The sequence below is a fragment of the Miniopterus natalensis genome, chromosome 19 (assembly GCF_054644295.1).
Source record: "Miniopterus natalensis isolate mMinNat1 chromosome 19, mMinNat1.hap1, whole genome shotgun sequence".
Classification (NCBI taxonomy): domain Eukaryota; kingdom Metazoa; phylum Chordata; class Mammalia; order Chiroptera; family Miniopteridae; genus Miniopterus; species Miniopterus natalensis.
In genome coordinates, this window is record NC_142099.1 from 30936818 (window position 1) to 30959247 (window position 22430).

General features: G+C 52.4%; 1 protein-coding gene across 1 annotated transcript; it reads left to right on the forward strand.

Moving 5' to 3' along the window:
• Positions 1 to 843: 843 nt before the first annotated feature.
• SLC41A1 (solute carrier family 41 member 1) lies at positions 844 to 21346 on the forward strand. Its single transcript, XM_087828239.1, has 11 exons — positions 844 to 1028; positions 2678 to 3721; positions 11174 to 11281; positions 12389 to 12460; positions 13104 to 13248; positions 13399 to 13545; positions 14157 to 14304; positions 15132 to 15211; positions 15768 to 15902; positions 16202 to 16350; positions 19836 to 21346. The coding sequence occupies exons 2-11, from the start codon at positions 3347 to 3349 to the stop codon at positions 20019 to 20021; spliced, it is 1545 nt and encodes a 514-aa protein (XP_087684365.1). The 5' UTR covers positions 844 to 1028; positions 2678 to 3346; the 3' UTR covers positions 20022 to 21346.
• The last annotated feature ends 1084 nt before the right edge of the window (positions 21347 to 22430 follow it).

The following is a 22430-nucleotide window of genomic DNA, read 5'->3' on the forward strand; positions in this document are numbered from 1 at the left end:
CCTCAGGTGGAGCGCGTGTGACCCCGGCGAGAGCCTGACCTCTTCCCCCCGCCCTCCCATCTCCACCCCTTTCGAGGCTGGGGCTTTATTAAGGCCGGTTCCGTCCGGGTTGAGCCATCTGTTGAGAAGCGCGCTGGACCTGGCGGAAGCAATAGGTGACCGGGCCACCGGAGAGGCGCCGCGACCCAGGGCGAGGTAGGCACGGTTCCGTCCGAGCGCGGAGCGCGGGGCAGGAGCGCGGGAGCTCCCCGCGGAGGTTTCCCCGTCTTCGCGAAGGCCCAGGGCTCAAGGAAACACTCAAGATGCCCGAGCAGTCGCGCGCACAGGCGCACACGCCTTTCGGGGGTGCGGTGGGCGGGCCCGAGGGAGGTGGCACAGCGCGACGATCGTCGGGCTGCGGGAACTCAGGCCGCCGGCGGGAGCGGCGCTGGGGCCCGCGCGGTCGCCGCGCCGCGGGACCGCCAGCTCCCCGGTTCCCGTCACCCGGCGCACCCGGTTTCTCCGACGCCCCGCCTCCCCGCCCGAAGCAAAGGAAAGGGGCCGGGCGAGGCGGAGCCCGCCCCCCTCCACCCCTGATTGGTTGCCGCAGATGTCCATCCAGAATCTATTTTTGACGGAGGAGGGGGTGCCACCCAGCCTGCCCCAGATCACGTTTGCCACTAGCGGCCAACCAGTCCCGCCCAAGTCCGCGGGCCAAAAGCGATTGGGGGCGAGGGAGCTCGGCCCCACGGTCCCGGGCACGGGCGCCCCCCGCCCGACCCCGCGGCGGTATATCCCGTCCTGCCGGCCACCTCCCCCTCGTGGAAACGGAGCGGCGGCCTCGCTGTAGCGCGGAGGCGAAATGTAGCGAGCCGGGGGTCGCGGCTGGACGCTCGCCTTGGCTAGGGGTGTGGGGGGGCACGCCGGGGGGCGAGGAGGACCGCCGAGGAAGAGGAGTGATGAGAAGAGGGGGACCCCTGTACTCCCCGAGACCGCGGGCCCCTGCTGCCACTCGCCAGGCGCCCCCCTTCCTCCTGCGCTGGGAGCAGGTCAGTCCCGGTGTGGGGTGTGGGGTGGGGGCGGAGGGTGGGGGGCGGAGGGCGGGATCCTGGCGCGCAGCGCATTTGCAGAGTCTGACTCCGCGAGGGGCGAGCGAGGACACCCGCGTACTTCTCCCCTTCCTTGGGCTTGGGGACGGTAAAACGGGTCGTTTACTGTCAGAGCATCCTGGTTCCGTTTCGCTGCTTTCACGCCAGGGCCTTAGGCCTGTCCGAAGTCTCTTTACTGGAAGGAGTGGAGTCAGGGACTGGCTGTTCTTCCTGCCCGTCCCCTTTCAGGTTAGGTGGCCTGAGTGGAAGACAGGAGGAGGGAGGGTCAAGTTTTAGCGACTCGGAAACTTTCCTGGAACAGGAGCAGTGGACTCCCTCCTGCGCAGAGGTGCCCTCCTAGATCTCCAGTGAGGGTCTTTGAAAGAACCACAGATTTGGTTAAAGGAGACTGGAAAAGGGAGTCCTGGTGACTTGCGTGGACAGAAAGAGAAAACAATAACCTGTGGGCCAGTGACTGACTGCAGTTTGATCCACCCTTTCCCAAACTGGAGTTGACTAATCGATTGTGTGTGTTTGAAATACTTAAGGACCTATTCTTCTTACCCCGGGAAATTCTCTTTAAAATTATTTTTTACTTCGTAAGAGCGATTGTGGTGAAATGAAATAGGGTGGGATCTAGGCCCCAGGATTCCTTTAGGCAAAAAAGTGGAATCATTACAGCCAGAGACTTGTACTTGGGAGCAAGTGTATTTTGGCTTACGCTGCTTTGTATTTTGTTTTGCTTTGTTGTTTTTTATTTGGTGCTTTTGTTTTTTGTTTAAGAATTCCACTATATCCAACTCTCAGCAACCCTGGGGAACAGGGCGAACCTAGGGAACTGAAGGGTGTGCATAGTAACCAGTAGCTTTACCCTCTTTCCCTTCAAACTGAGATAACTCCCTTGTCCTATCTGACAAGCTCGCAGGGCCCAGAGCAGGGGGAGAGAAGTAGAGACAGAGGCCTGGATCCAAGTCTGAGCTTTTTGTAACACTGTTGACTCTCAAGGGCAGGAGTGGGTAGGCCTCTGGCTCTTGGCCTTGGTCTGGCAGGCTCGCCTCATTGCTCAGGGAGTCCTATTTTTTTCTCAGGGGCTACAGTGCTTGGGAATCTGGAGACCTTCACTCAGTGATCAGATTCTGCCTGTTTAATTGCCCTGTGTGGCTGTCTTGTGACTGTAAACAATCATGTTCTACAGTGGTGTGGCTGTGTGTGGCAGGGAGTCTGTGACTGAATTTGTAACTGACTCCACCGGGCAGACTACATCCAAATAACACTGGGTTCTTCAGGAGCATTCAAGAAGGGATGTCTCCCGGGACATCCCTGCCCACCCCTGGTTACCAAGAAGACAGTGCAAGGCCTCCTGCACAGCATCTTCCCCATCCCGGGCTGCTCACCACTGGGGTGATCCCGTGGGGCGGTGGGTTGCTGACTGGGAGAGTGGTGGGGAGAGTGCCTGCTGGTCCTCCAGATGTTGCAGTGCAGAAATGGGTAAATTTAGTGGAAAAAACAAACTCTTCATGCCTGACTTGTGCCTGCTTTTATTCTCCCAGGATGAGCTGTCCTTTGCTATATCGTAACATTCTCTTTTTCTTGTCTTCTTTCTACATAAGGTATTCCACACAGATTCTCGTGACTTGAAGGTCCAGGGATTCTGGGAGGTTCAAGGTCTTCCCAGGAAGGAAGGAAATCTCTGGAAGAAAGGCGAAAGACGACAGACACTGTCCTGGGACCAGCAGAACCCAAGAAGCTGTGGGAAGCTTAAGGACCCCAGCCAGAGGCGTGGGAAGAAGCCACAGCTCCAGGCCCAGGCTGCCTTCTGAAAGAATTGAACTCAAGCTACTTTTCATGAAAGAAGGGCCACCTCAGAGGTTACCCCAGATTCGGCTGGGTTCTTCCACTCTGGATATCCCTACTCTGAAGAGCCTGTTGCTGAGAACCAAAGAAGATAAGAGGCCAGATTAATTTTCCCCCAGCCCAGCGCTGGACAACAGGCGTCAGGCATCTGCACCCCTAGTGGCTGGCTGCGGGGTCTGGTGAGGAGTTTCTGGTTCCCTCCAGCCTGCGGCTTCAGTGCTTGATGGGGCTGCCTGTTGGTAGATCAGTGTTTGCAGCACCTGGTAGGAGCGGAGAGCCGTGGGAAGAGGTCCTGCGGCGCCCAAGCCTGGGTTCACCCCAAGACTAAGTTCTTTCTCGAGTTAGAGAGGGAGAGAGAAGGCAAAAAAAAAAAAAAGAGAGAGAGAGAGAAAGAAGTTTCCCCCGTCCCGTTTTCCCTTCCCGTCATGTCCTCTAAGTTGGAGCTGAAGGACGTCCACCAGCTGAACGGGACTGGCCCTACTGCTTCACCCTGCTCTTCAGATGGCTCCGGCCGAGAGCCCTTGGCAGGGCCCGCCGAGTTCCTGGGGCCTGATGGGGCTGGGGTAGAGGTGGTGGTGATTGAGTCTCGGGCCAACGCCAAGGGGGTTCGGGAGGAAGACGCCCTGCTGGAGAACGGGAGCCAGAGCAACGAGAGCGACGACGTCAGCACAGACCGCGGCCCCGCACCACCCTCCCCGCTCAAGGAGACCTCCTTTTCCATCGGCCTGCAAGTGCTCTTTCCCTTCCTCCTGGCAGGCTTTGGGACTGTGGCTGCAGGCATGGTGCTGGACATCGTGCAGGTAGGACCTGGGTAGGGCAGCTCTGGCCTGTGAGTCCCGGGGACACCTTTCCTCCTGGGAAACTGGCTCTTGGAGCTTTCTCTCCACCTCCCTGGCAGCAGCTGCTGCTGCTTCCTAGAATTCTGTTTGCCTTTGAATCATATCCTCAGTTTCTTCTTGGTCTAGTGACTTACTGCAGAAGCCTCGAGGAAGCCCAGGAGCCCCGGGGACGGGGTCAGGGCAGTAATGCTTAACAGAAGCTGAATTGGTTCCAGAACTCAGGCTTGGAGGAGGAGAGATGGAATGGGGCGACTGCCTGCCATTCCTCCTGGGCATTCCTACTAAGCCTGGCTCAGTAGGACACATTTAGATGGGTCTCCGCTTTACGCTTTCTTTTTCCCTTCACTTGAGGTTTCAAGGGTACCCATAGTAGAAAGCTCAGTTTCAAGTCTCCTTTCCATCCGCCTGCTGGGCAGGAATTTGTCTGGCTGCCAAGAGGGTCTCAAATTAAACGGGAAGGTTCTTTAAAGCATTTTGTGTTGCTTATCTGCCTGTAACCTTGGCACAATTTCCTTGGGGAATGGGGTTGGGCACATGCTGTCCGATGCATGATTTGAGGGGGGTGGCATAATAAGACCTAGAAATGCTAATTCTGTGACATAAATGGGGGCAAAATGTAACCAGGCTTGGACAGAACTGTCCTCTTTGCTCCTTACCTGTCTTCGTGAACCTGCTTTAGACAAAGAACACTCTTTTTGAGGCTACTGGATAGAACTGAGGATAAGAATTGGTAGGTCCTGGGAGAGCCAGGGATATGCTATGTTAGTGTATTGTGGCTTAGGATTCACCCAGAACCTCCAGGCCCAAGAGATAGTTCAAGGCTTCTTTCTAGATAAAAGTTTCTGAAGCACGATAAGGCACACAGCTTTCTGAAGATGCTGCATTTAACTAAGTTAATCATTAGCAGTTATCAAATTTCTGCTGAGTACTGGGCTCTGTCCTCCGTACTCAGAGAAATACCAAATGCTGAGGCCGAGGGAGATCTGGCCTCCCCCCTTTAGGACCCATCAATGTGTCCCTGACCATGAAATCTCAGGAGGATGTGGAGCTCAGCATCCTCTCTCCTGTGCCAGTCCAACCCTCCAAACGATGCATGTGGTGATGCAGAGTCCTGCTGGTGGGTCCCACCATGCTCTTGTCCCAGGGAACTGAGGGTGGTAGGTTCTCGGTGGTTCCTTCTTTGACTTGAGCCCTTGAGGAGAACCCTGCACCTTTGGTTGCTAATGAGGGTGTTGCTTATGTCATGCCAAAGTGCCTTGTCCTGCCTCCTCTCACCCCTAGCTTGCTACCTTGAGAACTGTTCCTCGTGCAGGTAAGGAAGCCAGCATGGAGCTGGGAAGGTGAGCTCTGGATTCCTCCCCCCAGTGGCTCCTCCTCTTCCTAGTGCAGTGAGAGGTGGGTAATAAGAGGTAGAAGAAATGAGACTTGGATAGCAGTTTCTCCACCTTTTCCATCCCTTTCCTGTGGCCTTGGTTCTCATTTTTAGAGTTTTTGAGTTCTGGTTTGGTACCTACAAAAGGGTATATATAGAAGCAGTGTTCAGTGGTGAACTGGGAGAAGGTTGTTTTATTTTCTGGGTAATACTGATATGGGGAGCATTTGCTGGGCTCCTCTGTAGGAGCCATAATCATCCCCATTTTGTAGATAGGGAACATATGGCTTAGAGCAGTTAGGTAACTTGTCCTTGGTCATCTAACTCAGAGCCTGGCCATTAACCTTCGTGGCCTTCACCATGACCATAATTTGCCAGTTGGTTAAAGATTCTGGGAGAATTCTGCTCTCTTTGTCTTCCCCTGAAAAACAGGGTGTACTGAAATCTGGAACAATTGGAGTTATATTCTAGAGCGAGCAAGAACAAAAGTTCTTAGAGGGCCCCCTGCCTTCTCATCCCACATACTCAGAATTGTAGAGCTGGAAAAGTCTTCTGACATCTTGCCCCACGCCCACCCAACCCCTACAAGCCTGAGACATTGAGAGACCTAGGTAGGGAGCCTTTGGAGCCTGCCCAACACACCCTCAGAGGGCCAGCATTTGTCCTCGGTGTGGCACCTAAGCTCGCTGCAGAGTTAGGTCCAGTTGGTATGGATGACAGTATGGCTGGATTGTCCCCTTCCCCAGCCTCCCTACCACAGCTCAGCTGGAGCAGGCCCTGCAGATAGCTGAAGTGGTGTCATGGGAGAAAGTGGGTGCAAGACGTGAGACCACAAGGAGATCCTTAGTCCATATCTAGGGGAGCAAAAGGGGCAACTGACAATCTCAGATTCAGGAAGAGCAGGATGATTTCTAAGGATTCACACCTGCATTTTCCATCACACGCTAAGATAGCCTTCAGTGGGGCAGAGTCTGGGAGTTCCTAAGAGCCTGGGGCCATCTGGAGGAGGTGGCTGTAGAGTGTCCCCAGTGTCTCAGAGCAACTGAGCAGAAGTCCATGTTGGTGCAGATGTTTCCTTGGCCCAGGGCCCCCAATCTTTCCCCACTGCTGCAGAAGACCCAGTCTCTTCCTGGAAGGCCCATTTTTGTCTCCTCTTATCTGCCCTCCTCTCTGCTCTCTGTGTACAGCTCCAATTTCCCCACTGTGGCTGAAAGTTCCTGCAGCATTTGGGAGGGAAAGCAGGGTTGGGCCCAATGTTGGAACTGAAGTGGATTGGGGCATGGGAACCTCCCTGCTGCAGATGCCTTGTGCCCCACCCCCTAGTTTGGTCCTGGCTGCTGCAGGGCACCTCACTCCCTGTTTTGGTCAGCCTTCTAAGGAATGAGGGTGGCAGGAAGTGGTATGCACACCTTCACTGGAATTCCCAGCTGTGTTAGGATGGGTAGGACTCCTAGGTCCTTATTTTAACTCACTCCACTGCTCACTTGCTGAGGATGCCAAGGAAAGCAAACCCCCCTGCCCCAAGCACCTCCTTTTCTGGCTTCTCCACCTACTGAGTATGTGGGAGCATCTACAAAGATGAAAGTGGATGGCAGGCATGGGCTTGGGCAAGTGGATTGGGAAAGAGGCATTCTCTCCCGCCTGGCCTGCTCCCGTGGCTGTGGGCATTCCTGGGCATGACACTCAGGTTCCATCTCACTTGACCACCCCTATCTCACACTTTGTCCAGCTCTCTAATCCTGGCGTTGCCCTGAAGCCCTTCTCCTTGGATAACTAGAGGATACCTGCAGAGTTGTGTGTGTAGGGGGGACAGTGGCTCAGACAGGTGAAGACCGGGCTTACTCTAACCTGATCTGAAAGATGGGCTCCAGCCCCACTTCCCAGGTTCTCCCACAGCCCTTGCGTAGAGCTTATCTCTGTGGATTTCAGTCTTAATGTCTTGGCTCCAGTTCTTCCTGGCTGTGACTTTTTTCCCCGTTGCTACCCTCCTGGAGGGGAAGAGGCTCAGGACAGAACACTGTAAGGCAGGCAGGGGTCAGTGTATGAGGCCAGAGGAGGTGATAGTTGGAAGGGCAAAGAGGAGGTCCTGGCAGGGCCACTGAGGTGACTGCTCTGAATCAGGATTATTTCTGAGTGTGGGGTGCACAGTCTCATCCCTCACCCCCAGAGTATCAGGGACCAGTGAGCCCCCACCTCCATAAGAAAGACCTGGAAGAAGAGCTGCATTTCTGAGAAACAGTGAAATGTGTAGATGCACCCCCAACCCCTGCCCCCAGTGGGGCCGTGCTTCTTGGAACACACTCTTTTCTGTCCCCAGCAGAGCAGGAAGGCGTGGGTGAAGGTTTGGCTGACAGGGCTGACGGGTTTGACTTCAGGGGCAGGCCCTCCCTGCCAGGGTGAACAGGATGGGCCTGAATTAGGCCAAAGCAGGAAGGACACACTGTCTGCCCCTGCCTCATACTGCGGACTCCTGACCTCGGGGCCACCCTGCTTCCAGGCTGCTTCCACATACCAGCATCTCTTCCCAGAGCCCTGTGTGTGTGCACCCTGGGCTGCATCTTTGAGCGGGTTTTGTGGGTAAAGAAAGTATGTAGGAATTGGCTGCTCTGACCCAAGTGCCCACTTGGCTTCACTGGGCCGGACTCGGGTTGCGGGAAGTTCTGGGCTATATTCTGTGCAGTTGGGAGGACTTGCACAGGGGCTGTTACTGTGGCTGCCTGTTCTCCTTGCCTGTCTGTCTCTCATCTTAGCACCACTAAAACCCCACACCTCCTAGGTCCTTGTGTATTTAAAGGGGGGGGAGGGGGACTGGGGGAGTGCCTATAGTGGCAGCCAGAAGGGCTTAGCTGAGCTGCATACATTATTTTTCTTAAATAATTATAAAGACAGTGTTCCTGAGAAACAGTTCAGAAACTATTACTTGCATACACTTGGAGTATTTCTTTCTGGGCTCTTCACTCGGCCAGTGCATATGCATCACATACACCTACCTGGAAAACCAAGCTTTTCACAGAGCTGGCAGCTGGGAAGCTGGGAGGGGCAGATGGTTTGCAGAGAGGACAGGCTATGAGGCTGTGCTCAGAGAGGACTTTTGAAAGCCCACAGTAGGCACCTTCCTGAGGGGAGGGGAGCAGAGGGGAATTCTTCCTCCTCTGAAGCTGTTTGTCCAGTTTAGGTGAGGAAGGAGCGGGCAAAGCGGAGCAAGGCTGGGCCTGCAGGGAGCTGGCACCCCAGCAGTGTGCACCAGCATCCAAAAGTAACAGTTCCAAGTTCCTCCTGGGTAGATGGGGCTCGCTGGGGCTGCCTTCTCCCTGGGGCCTTAGGTATGAGAAGGGATTTGAATCCTTCCAGCCTCTGGAAGGGGCTGGCTCTTCCCGTGGATGCCTGAAAGCTCAGCAACTTACTGAGGGAGAGAGGGGGCAGGGAAGGGGGTTTCTGAGAGGGGCTTCCCTAAAGAGAGTCCTAGGCCCTCCACCAGTGAGGGGCCAGGCCAAGAGCCCAGATCAGGGTACACTCCAGCCCTAATGAGATGAGCCTGTCACCAGGGTACCGACAGGGTCATCCCTCCCCTGCCCAAAAACACACACAAGAAGAACTGAGGAGAAAAGAGAGGTCCTTGCCTTTATAGGACCCCTAGTGTCCGGCCTCACCCGGTCTCTAGTCCTGGCCCAGCCCCCTCTGATAACCTCGATCATCTGCTGTTAATTGTGGTAAAACACATAACATAAAACTTACCATTTTAACCCTTTTTGAATGCGCAGGTCAGTAGTGTTAAGTCCACCCACGTTGTTGTGCTAGCATCACCACCACCCATCTCCAGAACATTTTCCTCTTGCAAACCTAAAACTCTGTACCCATTAAACACTAATCCCCCTTCTCTCTCTACCCCCTCCACTGGCACCACCGTTCTACTTTCTATTCCTATGAATTTGACTTCTTTAGATACCTTATATAAGTGGAATCATACAGCATTTGCCTTTTTGTGTCTGGTCTATTTTACTCAGGACAATGTGCTTAAGGTTCATCCACGTTGTACAGGTGACATGCTGTCCTTCCTTTTTAAGGCCAAATAATATTCCATTGTATGTATATAACACATTTTATTTATCTCTTCATCTGTCAGTGGACACTTGGGTTGTTTCTACTTCTTGGCTGTTGTAAATAGCGCTTCTATGAACATGGGTGGACAGAGATCTCTTTGAGACCCTGCTTTCAACTCTTGGATATATACCCAGTAGTGAGATTGCTGGATCATGTGATAGATTCTACTTTATTGTTTTGAGGAGCCCCCGTACTATATTCCATAGTGATTGCACCATTTTACATTTCCACTAACAGTCATAAGCGTTCTAATTTCTCCAGATTCCTGCTAACATTTGTTCTTTTTTTTATTTATTTTTTATTTTTTTAATATATCTTTATTGATCTCAGAGAGAGGAAGGGAGAGGGCGAGGGAGAGACAGAAACAGCAATGATGAGAAAGTCATTGATCGTCTGCATCCCGCAACCCGGGCATGTCCCCTGACCAGGAATCGAACCCTGATTGCCTGGATCCCAGGTCGACGCTCAACCGCTGAGCCACGCCCGGCCGGGCAACATTTGTTCTTTTCTGAGGGTTTTGTTCTGTTTTTAATAGTAGCCATCCTAATCAGTATGAGGGATCTCTCACGTAAGTTGGGTTTGTAACCTTGCTCATCCTTAACTATAGAGTGTTGGTGCTGGAGTTGCATTTAGAGACCATTTCATCTGGCCCCTGAATTATACATTTTATAGGCAGGAGCCTGAGGTCCTTGTAACTTGTCTAAGGTCCCCTTAGTCTGTGCGGGGAGGATGTTGGAGAGACAGCGTGAGGCCCCTCCCTGGGGTGTCTTGTAAGAGACATAAGGCTGTCAAGTCCATACATTACAGCTCTTTGCCTCAACCTATGCACTTCTGCCTGGTCTCCACCCCCTCCTCCCTCTCCAAACCTAAAGGCTTTCCATTCTTAAAACAAATAAAGGAACCCACATTGCTGCCAAGGCCAGGGAGGGAGAAGCAATCCCAGCCCTTTTTACAAGTCTTCAGTTTCAATTGCAACTAAAGGAGCTTTCAGATAGCCAATCCTGGCTGCTACTTTTTCCTCTTAGCACTCATGAGTATAGTGCTCTCTGAACCTTAGTTTTCTCATTTACAAAATGGGCTTAAAAATAGCCCCTACCTCATTAGGTTGTTGATAGGATGAAATGGGAAAAAATGCATGTAGAGCAGTTAGCCCAGCATAGTCACTCTACTTAACAGATGTTAACTGAAGGAACTGGGGGGGGGGGGGGGGGGGGGCGAGCCAGGCCTAAGTCAGGCTGGAACCTGTGTCTCCTGACTCCCAGCCCAGTGCTCTCCCTGCAGGGTTACGCCTGCCTCCTCCCTGAGAGGTCGGGGAAGGTATTCAGGGAGAGGTGCAGAGGAGGAATAAAAAGCCTCTTGCAGACCAGTATTTTGAGGTTTGGGGGCTACGGTCTTAATTCAGATCCGGTTCAGAAGGAACATTGCTATGGCTGAGGCCCAAAGCCCTTAGAGATAGAAACCAAACAAACTCTAATCTCAGCCCCGTGGAGCCCAGCTCTCAACAGCTGAGACAACACTACCCAAGGTTGAGGCCACAGAGAAAATGGACTAAAGACAGTGGGGTTGGGGATTGCGATTTGAGGGGGAATCTCAAAGGAATTTGGGGGTGTGAGCCACCTGGGGTGGCTCAGCTGTGTGGCTCCTCACCGTTCTCTTCCCCCTGGCTCCAAATCGCAGGCAGAGGAAGTGGAGCCAGGCTGGGGGCTCCTGACCAGAACCCTCCGCATCTCCCCTGTTCTGAGGGGTGGGAGGGGTGCTGTGTTGTTTGGAGCACCACAGGCTTGGTTTGGTTCCAGAGTTCTTGGAGGAAAGGTGGCTGATGTGCTCACTCCCTGCTGACTCCATTTCCTCCTCAAGCCCCTGATTCCAGACTATCTGTTCAACCTTGAAGCCAGTCCCTTGGGGCACTGAAATTCCTGAGATCTGTTTTCACCTTGTAGCACTGGGAAGTCTTCCAGAAGGTGACAGAGGTCTTCATCCTGGTGCCTGCACTGCTGGGGCTTAAGGGGAACCTGGAAATGACCCTGGCATCGAGGCTGTCCACCGCAGTGAGTGCCCTGGCTGGGAGGACTGGGGGATGCAGAGGGCTCCGGGCAGCACAGAGCCAGGCTGGGAGATCACTCCTGGCCTTTCTCAACTGCCCACGCCTGGAGTGTGGGGCTGGGGTGGGCAGGTGGAGGGAGATCCCAGGCTGGGTGTCCTGCTCCTGGCAGGGGCTCCCTGCTCGAGTGGTTCCCAGGCTCGGTTTCTGGATGTCTCAGCCAGCCCTGGACTCTTGCCCCACCCCCTGTTTTGCAACCCTCCTCGTGACTGTTTGTGCAGCTTTGACAGGCAAGCATCATGCTGGTCCCTCCACCTGCACAGATGGGGGCCTCCTCTGATCTCCAGCCCTACTCTGCAGCTGGGCCGGAGCAGAGCCAGGCCTTCCCAGCCCCCCCCCCATTCCATTCCCTTTTCCCCTTGGCTTTAAAGGAATAGGCCGAGAGGGGTGCTCATTACTCCCACCTCCCACAACCCCTTAGATCAGCCATAACGATTCAGAGGCTGAACCAGATACAAGGCATGGGGTGGGAGGTAGGAAGCAATAAAACTCAGGAGGCCAAGGGAACCAGGTGGCAGAGATGTCCCTACATGGCCACAAGTCTGGAGAAGGCAGCAGAGAGAAGTGGCAGCCAGCCTTGTCTGCCCCAGTTTGCCCTGCTCTGGGCCTTCGCTTATGCCACCTCACTCCTTCCCAGACGCCCTTGGGGCCATAGTCCTACACCAGCAGCTAATCTTCCCTTCGCTAGGACAGCAAGCTGGCTTCAGAGCTGGGATCCATCCAGTCATTGTCACCCATGCAGGAACGAGCTGTCCTGATGAGCAGGACAGAAGATGGGGCCTGCCTCTGCTCAGCAGCTCTCCTGAGGAGGAGAGGGGAGGCCCCCTTGGCCATCCCCTTCCTGCCCACTCCTGCCCCAGCCACAGGAGCTCAAGGAGCTCCTTCCTGCTCACTCTGGCCCCCCGATCTTACTTCACTCTCCAGGGGGGGTCATGTTCTAGTCCCAGAGTCTTAGGGCACACGCACTGATTCCTGATCTAGGTGGGGTGCTAATGGACTGAGCTGCAGGCCTTTTCCAGCCTGGAGTTCTAGCCCCCTGTCCTCCCTCTCCCAGGCCAACATTGGGCACATGGACACACCCAAGGAGCTCTGGCGCATGATCACTGGGAACATGGCCCTCATCCAGGTAAGAGAGCAGGAACCAGAGAGGTTGGGCTGAGCATCCTCCTGGTCAGGAATCTGAAAGGTTTAGGTCAGCCCCTGCTGGGTCCTCAGTGAAGCTCCGGCATCCTGCTGAGCTGGCTTCTCCCAAAGCAGCCTTAGGAGGTAACCAGGTTTCCCAGGAAAGCAGCCAAAAAGCTCTAGTATCTCAATGTCAGTTCTTGGCTCCCAGTGCTGCAGTAGGCTCCTATCCCCACAGATCTGACTCAGGAGAAGACTGGAGTGCTGAAACGTCCTTCACCACCCTTGTCTCCTGTCCCCCTAAGGCCACATAGGTTCTGCACTGTAGTCATTCCCCTTGAGCCCCAGGCCTTGTCTCTGGACTGAAGTCTTAGGCGCCATTGAACCTCACCCCAATCCCCAGAGGAACACTCATTCAGCCAATAACATGTCCTGGGCCCCTGCAGGGTGCACTGCCCAGTACTAGTGTCTGGTGTGAAACTAAATAAATAAAGACATCATTCCAGCTTGGGAGGACTGGACAGTCCCGCCCTGCCTGCCTCCTGGGGCTGCTAAGGGCCAGGAAAAGGTCTGGCCAAGTGCTCAGTGGCCTCTGCTAAGAAGCTGTCTACTCCCAGGGCTCTCTGAGTTACCACTCCCCTCCTCAGGTGCAGGCCACAGTGGTGGGCTTCCTGGCATCCATTGCAGCTGTCGTCTTTGGCTGGATCCCTGACGGCCACTTCAGTATCCCGCATGCCTTTCTGCTGTGTGCCAGTAGCGTGGCCACGGCCTTCATTGCCTCCCTGGTCCTGGGTAAGGAAGAAAGGGAGGGGATGGGGGAGGGGCAAGGGAGCAGGGAGGGCTACCCCAGAGGTGTCAACTGGGCCGGGCACCTCCAGTCTCTTTTTGTTACTACCCCTTTATCTCTTCTTACCCTTCCTGGCCCCTCCCCTTCCTCCCTAGGTATGATCATGATTGGAGTCATCATTGGCTCTCGAAAGATTGGAATCAACCCAGACAATGTGGCCACCCCCATTGCTGCCAGCCTGGGTGACCTCATTACCTTGGCACTACTTTCAGGCATCAGCTGGGGACTCTACCTGGAGCTGGGTGAGGCTGAAGCTACCAAGGGTGTGACCTGGGTGGGCTCCTGGGTAGAGTTGGGAGAGATGGTTAATGTATGTGCAAATGTGTAAGCATTTCTCCGGTGTTCTTTCTTTGGTTGGAACACAGTTGTGCTAACTCCCCACCTTAGAGAGGTGAGGCTGAGTGCTTATCTCAAATTCAGGCAGCAGGAGCAGGAAGAAAGTATCGGAGAAAAATATATTCCTGCTGGGTCCTGTGGATTCTGGCTTCCCTTGGAGGGGTAAGGCAGGCAGGGTAAAGGAAAGGAACTGAGGCTGGAATCTGCTTGCAAAATGAAGAAGGGGAGGGGAGATAGTGATTTCTGGAGATCAAAGCAAGAAACCTAGAGCCTGGTCTCTGCCCCTTATGAGCCCAGTGCTTGGGGAGCTTTTGACCTTGGTTTTCTCATCTACACAGTGGAGAAGGCTGGCCCCATCTATCTCCTGGGCTTACAGTGAGGATCAAATGAGGCAATATATTTCCAGGCATTTAGCGTGGCATTGCTGTTATCCGTTGGGATATTTGCAGGCTCAGCCAGGGGGAGGCTGGGAGCTGGGAGCCACAGTGCTCACCTCCCTCTGATCTCTGCTTCTCAGATAACTGGAAATACATCTACCCCCTGGTGTGTGCCTTCTTCGTGGCCCTGCTACCTGTCTGGGTGGTGCTGGCCCGACGGAGCCCAGCCACAAGGGAGGTGCTGTACTCCGGCTGGGAGCCTGTCATCATTGCCATGGCCATCAGCAGGTAGGCTCAAGCCTCTCTACCCTCTCCACCCTGCCACAAACTCCCTTTTAAGACCTGAAGAGATGGAGCATGGCGCAGACCCTGGAAATGCCTTCAATGGTGTATCAGTCACCCTATTATAAATGACAGAAACTATCTGAAGTGAGTTTCATTGAAAATCAGAATGCATTGGCTTAGGGAACTAAAAAGGCCCAGCTGGATTCAGGAGCAGGAATTATATCATCAGGGCCCCAGTATTCTCCATCTCTCGGCTCTTCTCCCCAGGTTCATACTTTTCTACTCGTACTAATTCAGTCGTAAGAGAGATTTTTTCTCAACAATTTCACAAAGTCCCATAATAGAATTTCATTGACTCTCCTTCAGTCACATGATTATCCTTCAAACAATCTGTGGCTTTGGGGATGAGATGCTTTGATTGGATGATTTTGGGGCCTAGTCATCATTGGAGTAATGTCATGCGAACCACAGCGACTGACTTTGAGAGAGGCCATTCCCTGAAGATCTCAGCACTGTTACCAGAAGGGAAAATAAATACAGAGTGGGCAGAACAGCAAAGATTCTCACAAGCAGGTCACCCTGATGATGGCTCCTCTAGCGGGCTTGGGAGGTGGGCACCGCCAGCTTGCTCAGGGAGCAGTGTGACAGTTGAATGTTATGAGCAGAACTGGTTCTGGTAAAAGAAGCAAAGACTAGAAGACAAGGGACTCCTAGGAGCCACCTTGCTTCCCTTCCTGCCCAAGGTCAGATAGGCCTGTCCCTCTCATACCAGGGACTGGAACAGAACCCTTTAATGGCCTTTGTGTCATTTTTTCTTTGTGTCTACGTAGTGTGGGAGGCCTCATCTTGGACAAGACTGTCTCAGACCCCAACTTTGCAGGGATGGCTGTCTTCACACCTGTGATTAATGGTGAGGTCTTGGCCTCAGCTGCCAGGGGAAAGGAGAGGGCAGAAGAAGAGGATTGGGGGGGCTTTGTATCATTCGGGGTTCTAGCAGGCAAGAGAATCCAGCTCAGTTAGTTCAAGACTTTAATGAAGGGGCTGCTCCCAGAAATGAGAACAGGGTCGAAGGACCAACAAGATGTTGAGGCATCCAGAGATTAGCAACAATAGGAAGCCCTCCTTCTCAAGGGTCAAGGGGAGAAAATAGTATTACAGAAGCCCAGAGAGAGCCCTCCTCTGCCCCCAGCAGGGGTAAGCCACTGCCATAAAGCAGCGAGGGATCAGGAAAGAAATACCTGACTCCTCTCCTCCCACCCTCTCTGATCGCCTACTGGTGCCTCCTGTTGAACAAACCCAATTAGAAGCACCAGCATGGGAGGTTGGGTGCTACAGTCTGTAGAGCTTGGAAGACTCCCTGGAATTGGGGTGGGGGTTTTGTTTGGTCTTTGTCTTTCTTCTTAATGTCTCCCTCTTCTCCTGGGAACTCGTCCCTCCCCCATGTCTAAGGTCTTTGGTCTCTGCAGGTGTTGGGGGCAATCTGGTGGCAGTGCAGGCCAGCCGCATCTCCACCTTTCTCCACATGAATGGAATGCCAGGGGAGAGCTCCGAGCAAGCCCCTCGCCGCTGTCCCAGTCCTTGTACCACCTTCTTCAGTCCTGGTAATGGCAGAGCCCCTCCTCCTAGGTCCATTCCAGCCCTGGAGGGAGGGGGTCAGCAGTCAGTGAACTTCACTTAGGAAACAGCTGGGGCCCAGATACATAGGTTCTGCTGTTATAGAGGGCACAGCCCAGGCAGGAAGGCTCTCCCTTCCTGAGACACCCTGGGGGCTGGGGGCCATGGGATGGAGAGGTAGAGGGTCAGCTGTCTGCTGCCCTGGAGTGTAATGGGGTACCTCCTGGCTTTGAAAGGCCTTCTGGGGCCAGGTTTCCTCCTCACCCCTTCTCTCCCCCGGTCCCAGATGTGAATTCTCGCTCGGCCCGGGTCCTCTTCCTACTTGTGGTTCCAGGACACCTGGTGTTCCTCTACACCATCAGCTGTATGCAGGGAGGGCACACCACACTCACACTCATCTTCATCGTCTTCTACATGACAGCCGCACTGCTCCAGGTACGCACTGGCAGGGGCACGGGGGCCAGGGCTGCCCTGCTGGGGTGACAGGGGGGCCCAGGCTTGGCCCGTCTGGACACTCTGCCCCTCTTTCTCCAGGACTGGATGGCAGATAAACACTGGACAGGGGTCGGTAGCACAGGTGTAGTTCCAGCGGAGTCACTAACGTGCTGTGTGACTTTGGCCCAGTAGTAGAATTATCTCTGAACCTGTGATACGTTTGCAAATTGAGAGGAATGAACCGGAGGTGGTGGTTTTCGGCAGGTGGTTGTAGGGTGCTGAGCAGGTGGGCTTTGGCCACAGAGCTCCATTTGGCTCTGTTTTGCATGTTGAGTGTTCTCAGAAGATTTCATATAATAAAGGGTTTCAGGGCTTGAGAAAGTGTCAAAACAACTGTACTAGACAATCAGTAGGATCCTATCCAGCCTTGCCATTCTATAATACTATGGCACTCTCTCCCTTGTTGTATTATTACATTTTTAAACATTTTATTTAGAAATAATTACATATTCACAGGAAAGTGGGAGGAAAAATGTACAGAGAGATCCATCAGTTTCCCCCAGTGGTAACCTCTTACAAAACTATAGTACAATGTCAAAAGCAGGAAATCAACACTGATACAATCCACAGAGTTTATTCAGGCTGCACCCATTTCACATGCATTCGTGTGTGTGTGTGTGTGTGTTTAATTTTGCGTAGTTTTATCACATTTGTAGATTTATGTAACTACCACCACAGTCAAGACACAGCACTATTCCATCAGCACAGAGCTCCCTCAGGCTACCCCTGTATAGCCACACTCACCCTGGTTATTATCCTTTAAACTCCTATAGATTTGTTTTTTGAATAGGTAATAACAGTCACATTACAATTCAAAATTTTTTAAAAGTTCATAGTGAAAGGTCCTCTTTTCTGCCCTGCACCTAGCCATCCAGTTCTATTCCTCACCAGCCGCCAGTGTTATCTATTTCTTTTTCTTTTTTTATAATTTAATTTAATTTATTTTTTTGTTTAAAATATTACAGATGTCCCTTTTTATCCCCAGTGACCCATTCCACCCCATCCCATCCCCCTCCACAGTCCCTCTCCCTACCATTGCCCATGTCCTTGGGTTGTGCATATATATGCATATAAATTCTTTGGTTACTCTCTCCCCCTCCACCCACCCGCCCTCCTCCAACCCTGTGACATTCATCAGTCTGTTCTATGCTTCCATGTCATTGAATCTATTCTGTTCATCAGTTTATTACATTCTTTAGATTCCACATATAAGTGAGATCATGCGATGCTTGTTTTTCTCTGCCTGGCTTATTTCACTTAGCATAATACTCTCCAGGTCCATCCATACTGTCCCAAAGAGTACGAGATCCTTCTTCTTTACAGCTGCTTTACAGCTTTTTTACAGTAGTATTCCATGGTGTATATGTCCCACAGCTTTTTTATCCACTCATCCACTGATGGGCACTTGGGTATCCATTTCTTATATACCCTTCATGCTATTTCATATTTATACAGGCAAACATATTTTTCTTATTTTCCTTTTTTTTTTTTTTACACACAGATAGCCCTGCTTTCTTCACATAACAATTTATCCTAGAGGCCATTCCATATCAACATGTAAAGAGAAGAGCATCCTGGTTTTATATGGCTGCATTCTAGCCTGTTACAGAGACGTACCCTAATTTCAGTTAACCAGTCCCCTATTGACGATCACTTACCCTTTCAACCCCTTCCCCTCACCTTGAGAAAGGTGTGTAGGGACATCTTAGCAAGGGCCGGGCTGAGATCAACCATGTGCTGTTTCCCGAAGCAGTTACCCAGGTCACCACATTCCCTTGCAAGTGCACTTAGTGGGAAGGAAGAGGGTCTGTGGCTGGAGGTTAGCCTTGACCTACCTTGGGAAGGATAAGCCTTGCCTCCATTATCCTTGACAAGCCCGCCGTGGGACACTCCCATCTCTGCCCCTTTCTCCAGGCCTGTGGAGGCCCAGAGCCTGGCATTTACCCCCGTAAAGGTTCTTCGGGACCCTGTGCTGCCTCCTCTCCTCTCAGCCGTTTGTTCCAGGGCCTTCCCAGGGGCTGGAATGTAGGAACAGCTGCTGCCATTCCCTTCCTGGGGCATCTCCTGAAGCCCCTCTGCCCCGCTCTTTATTTGGGGCTCTTCTGAAGCTGCTGGAAAGGGTGTGAAGCTGTTGGGGGATCAGGGCCAGGGCCACGGGAATACAAGGCAGCTGTGTGCAGGGCAATGGGGAATGTGAAGGGCGCTAGAACTGTAACCTCTGGCTCCCTGGAGAGAAGACTGGAGAACAACCAAATTTGCCTAAAAATAGGTATAAATTCTAGCTTCTCTATCCTGAAAGAGCCTCTGGTTCCTGTATCAGAGCCCCTTAGGGCAGAATTTTCATACCACAGCATTTGCAAAGTACAGTCAAGAGTAAAACCTCCCAAATGACTGCGCTGGGGCTTTACCATTAGAAGCCATTTCATTCTCACACGGTTGCAGTCATTTAGGGAGCCCAGGTCAGGGATGGTACAGAGCATACGGAAGGTGTGGGCCTGCCCCCTTGCACATGGCATCTAGATCAAGTGCATTTCCAACTTAAAGGTGCATGTAAATCTTGTTAAAATGCAGAATCTGACTTAGGAGACCTGGGGAGGGGGGAGGGGGTACTGAGACTGCGTTCTAACAAGCTCCCAGCTGCTGTTGGTGCTACTGGTCCTGGGCCCACTAGCAGGGTTCTGATCTAGACCATTCTTAGTTATCTATAGTAATGGAGGGAAAGCAAGGGCACAGATAAATCAAAGCAGTAGATAATCCAAAATGTCTTTTGGATTGCTGTGCACTGCCTGCTTTCTATTTAGCAGACTTGTTCGTGATTCTGTTTTGCTAGGACTAACATTAAAATACACTTGCGTCCTTTGAGCTCACAACAGCAGAATGGAAAGGGTCAGGAGGAAGCCAGCTTAGGATAATCAGCTGTTACTCAGACAACTGTGCTGGCAGCGGCCTCAAACACTGTCCTTATTCCACTCTGCTCCGAGGAGAAATCGCTCTATGAAAAGCCAGCTCCAACCCCTGCCCCCTGCCGGGCTCCTGGAGAGGCCAACATGGCAGGAGTTGGAGTGACCCGTGAATAGGGTGACCTAGAATTAGAGGCAGGAGAGCCCAACTCCTGTGGCACGTAGGATTTCAGTCAGGAAGCCCCTCTTTGATAAATTTGGGAGCAGAATGTAATGCTGATGTGGGTGACCCCAAGGAGTAGAGCATCTTCCTTTCTAAAGGGCTCACATTGTGTCTGTTGTGTGTCCAAGGTGGTAATGGGGTGGAGGAACACAGAGAGGTCACCGTGTGGAAAGATGAACTGTCCCAGCATAGGGACTGTGGAGAGCCAAGCCTTGTGATGCAACGAATGGGCCAGATCCTGTGGCCTTTGGCTCCCCCTGGAGAGAGGGAGGGCTACAGGCTGAAGTCTTGTGTCCCTCCAGGTGCTGATTCTCCTGTACATCGCCGACTGGATGGTGCACTGGATGTGGGGCCGGGGCCTGGACCCGGACAACTTCTCCATCCCGTACTTGACAGCTCTGGGGGACCTGCTTGGCACTGGGCTCCTAGCACTCAGCTTCCATGTCCTCTGGCTCATTGGGGACCGAGACACGGACGTCGGGGACTAGCCTGGTCACTCAACCTTCTCCTCACCCTCTGCACTTTCTTAATGAAATTTTGTCGTTTGTTCCCCTTCCCCCACCCCACTCCACACTCCCACCTCTTTCTAGGACTTCGCTTTGATACCGAATTCTCATTATTTTCAATGGGAATTTTTATACATTGAGCCAAGTTTGTATAACAAGAATTCAGGCAGGGCAGAGGGACTGAGATAAGCAGTACAAGTAGATTTTTGAGACAATCACCAAGTGCAATTTCAATTTCATGTGAGGTGGATTGGGACAGGGATTCCATCTGGGAACTTGGAACATGCTTTAGCAAACTTAGTCTTGACCCTAATGAGAAACCCTTTGTGAGTGGGCTCTGGTGTTTTTGTTTTCTCTTTTTTTGGTTGAACAGAGGAATAAATATCACTACCCCCCTCCCCCCCCACACACACACACATACACTTTTTCTAGAAATGGACCAACTTCAAGGCAGGAGACAACTGCTCTTGGCTCCATAAAATCCTAGCCCTGTTCTGTGCCCTCTGGACCTAGGCCCTTCTGCTTTCATAAAGACTAAGGTGGACTATTCAAATTGTGCACGTGCCCCTTACCCAATTGATGGTAAGCACCGCCCTGATGACCTTTTTGCCATTGATTGTGACATCCAGAAGAAATGAGCAGTGGCCTGGTTTCCTTGTTGACCCATACTCGCCCATAGGTTTGCCAAGATCTATATCCCCTCTGGGCCCAGAGGACCAATTCTGTATCTCTGTTCAGCCTTCACCTCTAATTGTCTCTAAGCATTACCTTCCCCAGAGCTTGCCAGATTGGGTTCCAGGATTAGGGACAGGAATGGGTACGTGGAGAATGGTTGGGAGGCTGAGGGCAACCAGGGGTGTCTCACTGCTGCTGTTTCTCCTGAGGACACATGGTCACATGTCACCTCCTAAAATCACTCAGTCTGTCATGTCATGGAGATCAGTTGTCCTCTTTCTTGGCTTCTGCCCACATTGACCATCCAGTCATTTACTCATTCAACAAGTGCACAGCCTCCCCAAGAGGAGCGCTTCTGCAGGCAGGTCTGAGACATTCACTGAGCAATATTTACTGAGTGCCTACTATGCATTAGGTACTGTGCCAGGCACTGACTAGCCAGTGGTAAGGGAAATACAGCTCTAACCTCACCTCATTCCCCAGATAAAGGCCACATGCTCCTTCAATCTGGCAGGAAAAGCGTCCTCGCTGTATTTGCATCTGTATCACCAAGCCAGGTTCTGCCTCTGGATCTCCCTCCTAGAGCCCAGCTGTGTAAAATGCTGACCGCAGCTAGAGCGCCCAGCCCCATGGCTCAGCCAGTGTTCATCTCTCAAATGACCCTTCCTCACCTTTCCTACACTCCACCTCCCCTTACCAGCCATCAAAAAAGGGTTCAGAACTAGTAGACTAGACATCAACTAGCTCTCTCTGCTTTTTCTCTGCCTAGCACAAGGTTGGGAGAACACCGAAGTCTCTCTCTTACCCACGTTACTCTGAACAGATAGGAAGTCTGTCCACACTCACACATGTACAGATCTGGGCGTTTGGATGCAGGTTTTTTCTAGCCTCTCCACATTCTTCCCAGACCTCCCCCCCCCACGTCCCCTAAAGGACCCACCTCCAGGGAAAGGCAAAGGAATGACCTTCTCTCTTACCAACACCATGCCTTACCCCAGGAACTTGCCCTGTACCTCCAGACTGTCTCCTCTCTCCCTCCATTTCCACCCAGGCCACCTAGTGGAGTCTAGAACCTTAGAACTGGAAGGAACCATAGAGGTTCTCCAGTTGGAACTGTGTCCAACAGAGTTCATTAACACCAGCCTGGGCTTGTTTCTGCTCCTCGGGCCTTGCATCTTGTCCCCGACCTCCAAACACATTTGCACACAGACTCTTCTTGTACAGGCACCAAAATCAACTCCCCTGCCCCTGAAGTTGTGCCCCGTGACCCCCAGTCACCCCTGCCCAGTCACTCACCCCTTCCTCATCTCTCGAGTTCGGCCAGGCTGCCCTGGAAGACTCGAGCATCTTCCTTTGCCTAAGGCAGGAAGGTAGGCGTGTCCCCAGCCCTCACTGTGAGCAGAGGGGAGGACTGTGGGGTGAGACGGCAAGACAATGAAGCTGACTTTCGTGGAAGATTCGTTTCTTTTCCCCTGATTGCACAAACTGCATGTACTTTTGGCCTGGCTGCAAGGAGCGATATTGGTTTACTCTTGTATCCTTAAAAAGTTACAGAACTGTGTCTTAAGAGAATTATTTATAGTTACTATAACTGAATTGACAGATGTCAACATAACTGATAAATTATATTTGGTAAATAAAGAGGACGTTTATTTAGGTGGTTGGTGGTTCCTGTGTGTCTCATCAAAAAGCAGCTTCAGCTGTTGTAGTTCCCCC